The 11,226-nt window shown below is 38.3% G+C and overlaps 1 protein-coding gene across 1 annotated transcript; it reads left to right on the top strand.

The window, feature by feature from the left end:
* Nucleotides 1-251: 251 nt before the first annotated feature.
* On the top strand, nt 252-11,032 carry LOC117553687 (syndecan-2-B-like). The gene is made up of 5 exons (XM_034227728.1): nt 252-541; nt 5,898-6,027; nt 7,007-7,221; nt 7,877-8,177; nt 8,353-11,032. The coding sequence occupies exons 1-5, from the start codon at nt 482-484 to the stop codon at nt 8,514-8,516; spliced, it is 870 nt and encodes a 289-aa protein (XP_034083619.1). The 5' UTR covers nt 252-481; the 3' UTR covers nt 8,517-11,032.
* Nucleotides 11,033-11,226: the final 194 nt, after the last annotated feature.

Here is an 11,226-nt window from a genome sequence, read left to right as displayed (position 1 = left end):
TCGAAGCAGTGGAGGTGTTACATAAATCGTGAAAGCATAGTTTTTCAATATGCATATATATATATATATATATATATATATAGAAATAAATAACTATTATAAAAATAAATTATTACATTTTGACTTTGATTATATTTGTTATATAACTATTCTACACGAGTAGAGGTGTGTGTGTGTCTGTTTGTGTGCGTGTGTTTGTGTTGACACGCCCCCAATGGACGTCACGTCGTGCTGACGTCACCACGGAGCCACGCTGCACTGCGAGTCCAAACAACTTTTCCAGAGGAACTCCTCACCACAACGCGTCCAACCGTCTATCAAAGTGTCGAGATTGAACAAAGTAGCCGAAGACCCCAGCCTTAAACGCGACGAGGAATTATCGTAACGAAGAATTTAGCTTTTTCAGTGTATATAATTAGTTTTGTTTAACTTAATATATATATTTCCCCTTTACAACTGTCGTCTCTTTTCGGAAGTTAAAATGAGAAATATGTGGTTGTTGTTTCTCGTTGGACTGGCGACTGGGTTTATCAGTGAAAAAGTAAGTAGTTTTTCATTTCGGTTTTATTTTTCGAAAAACGATCCCTATTTAACTCCTCAATGTGTACTACAATAATAACATTGATTTTTTTCTTTCTTTTATCCTGAGAAAAGACATGTATTAGCTGTTGAGTTAAAGAACGCGAGACTCCGTTTAATAGTGTTTTCCCACTCAAGCCCAACAGTTAAAGTTAAACCGTCATAGCTTGTTTTGTGTATATTTTCAAATTATACTTATGTTTATGGTCGTCGTTGATATTTTTCTGTAAGCCTGTACCAATAAATTATCAACATGAAAATAAGCATGATAATTGTTTTATCTAGCAGTGTTGTCTTCCAGGAAGCAACACAGGCCTAGGCTATTTACATGAAAGCTAACCTGGGACCACTGATATTCTTACTTTATTATGTACTCAAACCACTGCATGCCTCCAGTTGGCTTCAAGTCCACTGAGGGCCAAAGTCTGTTCAGCCTGTAGCTCACAGCTTTGGCATTTACCAAACCTCGAGACCTGGCCTGCATTTTCCACCCACACAGAGGGCATGTGTCAAGTTTTTAAACTTAATATGAAATGATTTATCAGAAACAAATACATATTTAGTTAAAGATGGAATGCTAAGAATGACGAAATGCTGCCTGATCTGACAAGTCAGACTGTTTCTAAACTAGAAGATTACATCTCTCCCTGTCCTTCCCCTCCTTTCCATATATGTGTCTGTTGGAAAGCTGGAAAACACCTGGAAATGACAACTGAGATCTCTATACATTGTGAAAGTTAAGAAATATGTTGGCACCATGATTTATTCCCTATAAAAAGTCCCAAATGAGGGCCAGGGAAATGAGCCACCTCTCCAGAAATGTGTGAAATGTAGGATTCATGGAGTGATTATTGTGAAAGGGAAAGAGCTGAAACCTGAGACCATGCTGCTGGCTGTGTGGAGCAGAGCTGGCAAGGCAGTACACATTAGCTGAATACTGAAACAGTTGGGGGCATAAATACAGTTTAATGGGATGTTTTCCCACGTCAGGCCCCATGTGTTTAAACACAGGATAAAAGGATGTGATTACTGGTAAACAACTTTTTTTTGTAACAAATGTAATTCAACTATTTGATTTCCTATTACTTTAAGCCACTAATACACTTTGGTTCTAAATTGCTAGGCGTGATGGATGACCGTGTATATTAAAACGTTTTCTCTGAGTGTGGCTGTAGAACTACGAGTTAGTCACTCGCTGACATCGCTCCCATCTCATGAGTTTTTGGCCTGCTAATTGTATCATTTTCTGGATGGATGACTCACAGTGAGTCCCTCTGGGCCAGTCCAGGCAAGCATATATCTGCATGAGTTTACACTCCCTGCCATAGGCAAGAGGAAGCATGATCCCTGCTCTAATTATTTTTAATGTTTTTTTGTGCCAATTAAACACAGCTGACAGAAAGACAAACACATTTTTTTTAAGTAGTGTTGATAATCCATGAATGCTGATTTCCTCTAGCTGCTTAGACTTGGTATACAGATGGTGTACTTACTAGATGTTTACAAGTATTGCAGGATTAGTCACAGCTCTGTTCTTTATATGGAGGGGAGACTGTTCACATCCTTTTTGGTCTGTCAGGGTTACATTTACTGCCAGACTGTTGGTTGTACAACTAGACCAGAAATGAGTTAACAAGAGTAACAAATTAAACAACTTGGTTTTTCTAAAATGGTAAATACCAGTGATGTTGTTACTTTATATTTGCGTTGAGACACTCTTTTGCTCAACCGCAAAATAAATGTTTTTAACCGGATGACAATCTGCCAGATAATGTGACCTTTAGTTTGGGGTCAATAGATCAGATAACTATGATACATATCTCAATTAGGACATCAATATTTTCTCAATATATAAACCCAAGGCAATATTATGTCTTTTATTTTATTCCCATGTCCATCTGTGTACATTTTAAAATCCTAAAAAAGTAACCAAACCAAGTGTTCTGATCACCGTAGACTTAAAAGTAGTCAGTAGTGCACACTCTGGCTTCCGCTGACGTTTTGGCCATTATGTCTTTTGAAAGATTCATAATTCTGTAAAGTCCTTCCAAACTCTGTCCATGCCGTTTTACTATAACTTATTTTCCCCTTTTGTAAAGCATTTGGAGAATATAACTTCTATTGACACATTTGACTTTGAGGGGGTCAAACATGTTATGACTCATTTCAGCGTTGATCAAACAAACACCTCTGCACACGCAGCGTTCAGTGCTGCTGTCTTCATGTGGTGACAGGTCTGTTGTGTTGCACAGCCTCACTCTTGACCCGACTGCTCTCTCATTATCTTTGACTTACAGCATATGCTTTCAGCTCACTGTAATAATAACTATTCATTCCACAGACTCCAAAAATATGGAATGTTGATTGCAGGATTTTATAACGCAGTCTCCAAAGCACTCACTCCCCCATATTGAATTTCTGTATTGTAATATCACTGAGACCTGGCTGTTTCCAGGAAACTGTCCTCACTTGGACGACGCAGCAGGACACCATATGGTTGTATACAGTCTGTTTGTATGTGTGTGAGCTCTGTGTGTGTATGTTTTCCAGATGTGTGAGACCTCTGACTGAGTCAAGTTTTCCAGTGAACCGTTACGCATAACTTCTTTCTGGCAAAAGGAGAGAGAAAGGGACAGCTGATTCTTTTTGGCTTCTTGTTTCATTGTCAATGTTAAATTGTCTGCAGTAGAATATGAAATGAGTCCATTGGCCGCACATTTTTCACAATGGTGCTGATAGCTAATAATAACAATAATGATGTTCTGCAACCCTCCTACGCCTGCTCACAATACAAAAGAGCTTTGCAATACATACATATCATTAGACTTTCATAATCATTTTGTAAAAATATGATCATTTGACTTCATGCAGACTTTTGTTTGACTTCTGAGCTGTTTCTCCCAGAGCTCAATATAGTTCTAAAGTTAGGTTTTGATCCCACACATGAACAACAGTGTACTTCATGCTGTTGTGCTCTGAAAAGGGAATCTTGCTCAGTTTCAGTATGAAGATCATGTGCCTCGGTGTAAAGATAACATCTTCCCTTTTTGAAATCTAGATTTAGTTATTTCACAATAGGTCTCTTTTGTTACATCTCAGATAGCTAGAATACAAATATCAGATTTCTCAGGAGGAAAATAAGCCAACGTTTCTACAGTAGTTATTTATATGAAAGATCAAGTCCAATCAGAATGAAGCAACTGCATTTATTAGATGAAGTGCGTTGGTCTGCAGTTATTGTAAAAACACACTTTTCAGATTCTTTATATCATGTAAACTGCCAAGTGAAAGGGCAGTGTTGACATGGGATGCTTTATCATGTATTTATGCCCTCATTTCCCTCTTGTGTGAATATTTATTGTACTAAGAAATCCTCCTCCTTTATCCCCAGCACCTGTTCTATGAGAAACATACAGTACTTTCCCTGTCTCCCGCTCTCCTTCGCTTCCTTTCTCCCTCTCTCAGCACCTGTGTTAGTGGAAGCATAGTATACATACCAGACATATTTAAAGTCTCAATGGGCCATATTCATCCATGTGTGTGTCTCTCTCTCTTACCAGCCACATCTGCTCAGCCTTTCTTCTGTTTTTGAGTTTCAGACTCATTATCAGTCTGCTTTCTTTTGATGTGTTTTTTTTAGCTGTTGTTATATTACCATCTTTCTGAAGTTATCACAGCTTTTTTTGCCTCAGACATTAAATCATTCTTATTTTTTAAAAGCTGATGAACACCTGTATCTACGTACCTAATGCCTCTAGACCAGGGGTGGGGAACCTCCGGCCTCCGGGCCGTATACGGCCCGCGAGACAATTTGGTACGGCCCTCGAGGTAATTTATAAACACACGCAAAAAAGTAAGAAATCTAGACCGCAAAAAAATTAAACAAGCGAGTGCCTGTTTTTCCTGGCCATGGTCATGTTGTTGCTGAACACAACACACGAGCCTAACGTGTCATCACGTGGTATATGTCTCGTCTGACAGGAGTGCAGTTCTGACGGACAGCACCAGAACGTCACTCCTGCACTTCCAAAAATTGCAGTACCCATAAGGAGCCGTACACATGCTGCAGTTTCTGCGTGTCTGTGTCTTTAGTTGAAAGCCCAGTGGCGATCTGCTCATCTGTCATACTGATCAGACAGTCAATAACTTTGTTGTTATTAGCATCTAGTTAGCTAGCTATGCTAACGAATATAAGAAGCTTTTTCTCCAACCATGAGGTAAAGGCACATCTTTATATGATCATTATAGTTATACAAAAATAAGAGAATAAAGTAAACGGGTATAAAATACTATATGACAGTAAAAAAAAGTTGTTATTAATAAAGAAGAATACAGTTTGAAAGGAGAGTGATTTGTAAAATATTCATAAAGAAAGTTCTGTTTCATCTGGGTGTTGAGAGATGTTTCCATAGATCTCTTAATGTTGCTCTCAAAGTGCACCAGATTGATGCTTTTAACTTCAACATTTAAAAACAAATCTTCCCGGGGGAGCATGCCCCCCGGACCCCCCTAGAGGAGGTTAGGTCCCCCCACTTAAATCATGTTCACATGGATAGGAAACTAAATACATTTGCACACATCTTGTGTCCATATCTTTCTGTTGTGGTGGTCACGCCACACCGTGCATGCATACGTGAGTCATGGTGAGATATCTGGATTAAGAGGTTGCTTTTTCTTTGCACAGAATGAAGTGAATGGGCTGTGATTTTAGTTTTTTAAGCAGAGGTCAATAATTTGTACGGCCCTCTGAGGATATTGTAAAAATTGAAATGGCCCTTGAGAGGAAAAAGGTTCCCCACCCCTGCTCTAGTTGGAGCCGCGTTTCTTGTGTCATACTAAGCTTTACATGACGAGACAAGTAGAGTTGTCATCGCGCTCCTTTGTCTAGTGTTTGGGTAAGTGGGAGGCTTCCTGATGATTTCTGTCTGTGTGTGTCCACTTCTCTGTTCTGTGCGTTGCCTTCGAAACGGCTCTCTCTCTCCTGCCTCCGCTCTAAGACACTGGCTGTCTGTGAGAACACATGAAAGTAACAAAACAAAAAAGCAGCCTATATTGACTGTATATGCTTGCGTATGGATGCAATACACACACTGGTTAAACACACAGAGGGAACACTGGTATGTTTGGCCAGCACAGGTCAATGACTGTTCTAGATCATATCTGGATCCCAAACTGGAGACGCTCAACTGTTCAATAAGTAGAAGGAATGCTCCATGTGTGAATAAAGGAGATCTGTGAGTCCCTGTTTCTCTTCTCCTTTAGTATTCCTCTTCTGCTTGATTTATAATGTCTGTTATATATTTGTCTTCTTCCTCCAGCTGCTGGTATCGTCCCAAACACCGTTCTCCACGACAGAGGACATGTACCTAGAGGGCCGGACGTCAGGTGACCTCCCCATAGATGATGAGGATGGTGAAGACGGCTCGGGCTCTGGATCCGGAGACTACGGTTAGGATAACACCGTCTTTGTTTTGTTATTGTTATCATTTTTAGCAATGGAAATCATTTTGGTTTCCACCTTACATTGATCGGTTGATATTGTTTTTGAGAATAGGTGAGTCAAGGTTCTTTAATACATAATAACTTTTCTAAAAAGAAGAAAGGTTTATGACACTTTCATGGCTAGATGAAATGAAAGATACCAGAAACATGGACACTGCTTGTTTATTCAAATAAAGCTGAGTTTACAGCCTTTGGGAAGTTTTCCCTTTTAGCTTTTTCATACTCTTTTGAACATCATGATTTCTGTTTAGAAATCTTAACACAACGTGAATGTTATAGATGTTCTGTTTCTTCTGGTCCACATTTCAGGGTTTTTATTTCCGTAAAAGTGTCTAAACTTACAATTGGGTCTGAGATCATCTTAGTCTTTAAAGGCCTCTGGGAAACGGGGCCAAGATTTCTTACAAGCAATTAGTTTGACAAAGGTTTTCCTTATCTCAAGGTGTGTTTCCTAATCTATTCCATCAGATGAATGAGCAACATGTGCTCTCTAGACACTGGCATACTGAGACACAGAAGCACTCAGATGTGCCAGATGTTTATCCTGGGGTGACGTGGAACTGTTAGCCAGGTGAGGTTTTATTGGAACCGCACAGATGTCCGATGCTCACTTCCTCCATGATGACTCACCTTTATGCCCACAGTGAATAATGTGTTGGAACAGTTTACTGTGATCTCAACATGAGAAGAAAGGCGGTTTAGTGACGTTGCATTCCTCTTGCTAGTGAGAAGAACTTGTTTATCAACACCTCAAGGGCACATTTTAGCATTTTGTTGCTATCTAATTCAAACCATGTACCTACAAAATGTCATCTTTACAATAACGTTTGAGTATATATAAAGCTAAAAGGGTTTACCGTTTAATAATGTCAGGTTGAAGGTGACTAGTTTTAGATTTTTGTTGATTTTGTTTCCTCTACCTCAGCTTTCACAGATAAAGAGGAGATGATCAGGAGGTTCCTCAACTTCTCCGAGACCACAGTTTCCAAAGAAATGGTTCCAACTCGACCACAGCCAACATCAGACTCTCCTCACAAGCCATCGACCACAGCAGCAGACGGTCAGGATGCAACGACAGAAGAGAAGGACACGGAGACAACGCCATTCACCTCATATAATGGGGACAAGAGTGACGAGGAGGTAAAATATTGCTTTCCCTTTTTAAACAAATTCTTATTTTAAAGTAAGAATCCTGATAAAATATGTCCCAAGACAAAACCTCTAATAATATAGGAGAGACTGGCAGCCTCCCAATATTCAAAGCTTGGAAAAAAGGCGCCCCCCACTAATCCCACTTAAGTTTACCTGCTTAGTTTCGCTCAATTCCTAGATGCCTACGGGATCATGACAATGTTATTTGATCCCATAGGAACATCAATAGAGCCAACATAGCCTAATATTGCTATACTTCAGACCTAACCAAATACAAAAAGGTCTGTCTTATGGAATTCATTAGTAGACTGTGGGAAACGGTAGAATACCACTCTATTTGTGAACTATCTATTTAAGCAAGTCACACACACTTAGGTTATTCTTTGATCTTTTTGATAACTAATGCAGTAGGGACAGTTTCTTTTGCTAATATATGTTAGCAAATGCAAGTTCTAATGGAATACTGTCATGAAATATCGTATTGATTTCCAGCTGTATGAACCAAACTCCCTTTAGAATTGATTTTAACATCCACTTCATGATTAACATGGTGGTAACAAGGATAGTATCAAATCCATATTATGTCTCAATGTTTATTCCAGCCCTAAATTACTCAGTGCATTAACTGCATATATTTCTCCAGGTGGCAGGTCCAACTGCTGATTGGTTCACACAGATGACCAGCTCCACCAACATGCCTACCACTAAAAATACTGACACCGAATTCGGCATGGATATCACTGTAATCAAAGATATCAGCGAGGACAACAGTCTGGACAGCTTGGATGACTCAGCAACGAAAAACCGTGATGATGAAGTCCTGATCGGACAGGACGAAAACGAGATTGTGCCAAATAATGGCCGAGGCAGCAGAATGTATGACATGGAGGCTCCTGAAGAGGTGACCTCTGAGAACATGTGGGAGAGGACGGAGGTGCTGGCAGGTAAGGACAGATTATGACTTCCCTTATTGTCCTCATGTGTCTAGTTTAATGTGGTTACTCATTGGGAGAATTTAAAGACTAAACAGATGAGGTTATTTATGATAAACCATTTCTTTGATGTTAAGATTATCCATCAGAAATGTATATCAACCTCGTTTTTTCATGCCATTTCCAGCGGTTATAGCATGCGGAGTAGTTGGATTCCTCTTTGCTGTTTTCCTCCTCCTCCTCCTCGCCTACCGTATGAAGAAGAAGGACGAAGGAAGCTACGCCCTGGGGGACAACAAAGTTTCAACAACAGCCTATCACAAAGCGTCTACCAAGGAGTTCTACGCCTAAACAGACCAATAAAGACTTTCAATGGAGTCTGACTCCTCTCAATCAGGACTCAAATGGACCTTTAGACGACTGAAGATGAAGTCAAGTTCCTCTGTTTTTCTTCAGCGCTACCAACATTTCCCTGCATATTTCCTACCTTTCCCCTCTGCTACCGTTTCACATGTCGCCATATGATGTTCAGTGTTGGTCAAGAAGAGCTCATAAGGGAAGAAATAAGACTTACAAAACATTCCCTTCATTCCATTCTGGAGAAAGATTGAATGCACATCCTCAATTTCAGTGGAGAAATAGTTTGCATATCACAATACGTCACAACTGTTCTAGTCTAGGAAGGTAATTCTCTGAAAACACTGGGCTTTTAGACATTACTTCTGTTAGCTGAACCACAGTGGGCTGGGCTTTGTTCTGCACATAGATCAGTTGTTCCCTTCACAGAGCTACAGCCTGAACTGTCCCGGATCAGCTTGCCAACCTTTAGGAAGTAAATAGAATAGCCTTCACGCATTTTGAATGCCGTTAAATAAAATGGTACTATATATCGGAATATTATTACAAGGGGCCTTAAAAAATGTAAACCCTTCTTCCTCTTTTTTAGGTCAAATCTTCGGTGTTGACATTTTCATTATTACATTTCATCTTCTGTACGCTTTCTTTGCTGAATTCTATTTTTATTTTATTTTTATTGTTTTGAGGAATTAATGTTTTTTTTTGTTGTTATATGCTGTCCAGTATTGGTATGAGAGATTGTGTTACTCTGTAGGTACATCTTTTTGTTGTTTCCTCACAGATATTTGACACTTAGACATGACCAAATATAAATATGCTTTATTTGTCTTTTGGAAAAATATTTTTTATTAGCTTTTCCCACGTGTTTGATGTTTAAAGATTATATTTCTATAAGCCATTTTTAAAGGAGACTTTAGTATTTCGTTGTATTCATACAGTGATAGCCTTATGTATGCCTTCAACCATTAGATTTATTTTCAGGACTATCTTTTTGGTGATTGCTAAGGCAGAGCCAAGGCTGATTACTATAATTCAGGTGTAGAAGTGACCAATGATTTCTGAAGTGGCAAAAGCACATTCCTCTGTGACTGTCAACTGTACAGCTTCAACAGCAGCTATGAAAACAGTGACAACGTTACTGACAGTTATTTATTTACTTAATTTTACATAAGTTATAATATGAGAGTGTCAGGTTTTCTAATTATGAATCTTTACCTCAACTAGCCAACCAAAGGAGAATGACACATAATTCTTACTTGTATACAGCGTTTTTCATTTGTTTACATCAGCCCTCGTTGAAGTTTATCATCAGCCAGCTACCTTATGTGTCAAAGAGCAAACCTTTTCACATAGTCTCTTATGGCAAAGGTCTTGAAGTAGTCATATCTTTGGCTTTATAATCTTTGGAAAAAGTCAAATAATTTTTGTAACCACCTTTGGTCATCCAAATGACTGATCAGTGATCTATAGATACAAAGTCTGGATTAAGTTGTAAACTATGAGACTTTGTTGATTTTGAGGTTAAAGTCAAAGTTGTAGTGGTGTTTTTTTTTGTCCGTTAAAAGTTTGATTGTCTTTATTAGGCCATCTAACGTCGGTAAAAGTGATTGCGGTTACATTTATTTGTTGTCCTATAGCCCTACTTATTAGTGTTTACATGATATACTTTGCCATAATAGAACACATTATTTTAAAGTAATAATAGATTTTCCAAACGCAAACGGCTGGAATAAAACAAGACTTCTTATAACTATCCCACTATGACTTACTGTTGGTAACATGATACGTGAGGCACTTGAACTCTCACAACACATTTTTCTATACATTTTATCAGTTGTTTTGAACGAGCTGCGCAGAACCTCAACTGGATTTCAGGATAAAGGGACATTTTGGACATCCATACCATCAGAAATATCAGAAAGATGTCTGATATAGACCCTACTCCTACAGAGTTATAACAGTTATAACTTTCTAGCAATCAACAGGTGATTACATACAATAACCTTTTTCTGTTTGGGGTCTCTGTAAGTGTATACAGTATGCTGATGATACTATAATTGATATGTATTAATTTATACTTGCTTAAACTATAATCCAGGTTCATTATGTCAGTGATACATTTAAAATTGTACCGTTTTTACTCATTCCCAAGCCTCTTTGTGCCTACTGCTCAGTTTTGTTTTCAAATATTTGTAGTGTATTTGACAAACAATTCAATGTTATTATCAAATGTCTATGTTTTATTTGGATATGTTTTTTATATGGATAATTTTTAGTAGAATAATAACTTACTTGTAAATATATTGAAGCTTTAATTGTCATGGTAATCAAAGTTGATAATGAATTAGCTGAATCGTTGATTTTTAACACATAAACATGGAGACCAACCAAAAATCTATGCTCGGATAAGATAAGCACATGATGTGGCCAATAGAGAAGTATATTGCTGACATTTTGTATTTTATGAGGATCACTACTGCATAAAAGATGTGGCTTTAATACAATTCTAATATTGTCTCGTTGTCTTTATTTAGCTTTTCTTTGCTCTCTTATAACCGACACAACAGGACTGATTCTATTCACTCCCTAGCATGTGTGCTGATGTTTAAAAACCTCATGTCCTTCTTACTTTGTGTTATTGACCTGCTTCCCATTCATACCCACTCTACATATATTTCCATTAAGCATACACAATATATCAGTG

The sequence above is a fragment of the Gymnodraco acuticeps genome, unplaced genomic scaffold, assembly GCF_902827175.1.
Source record: "Gymnodraco acuticeps unplaced genomic scaffold, fGymAcu1.1, whole genome shotgun sequence".
Taxonomy (NCBI): domain Eukaryota; kingdom Metazoa; phylum Chordata; class Actinopteri; order Perciformes; family Bathydraconidae; genus Gymnodraco; species Gymnodraco acuticeps.
This window is presented reverse-complemented; position numbering and strand designations above follow the sequence as displayed.

Coding starts and splice junctions, on each gene's coding strand:
- LOC117553687 (XM_034227728.1), top strand. CDS start 482: ATGAGAAATATGTGGTTGTTGTTTCTCGTTGGACTGGCGACTGGGTTT. Junction 542..5,897: donor CTGGGTTTATCAGTGAAAAA/GTAAGTAGTTTT, acceptor TTCTTCCTCCAG/CTGCTGGTATCGTCCCAAAC. Junction 7,222..7,876: donor GGGACAAGAGTGACGAGGAG/GTAAAATATTGC, acceptor ATATTTCTCCAG/GTGGCAGGTCCAACTGCTGA.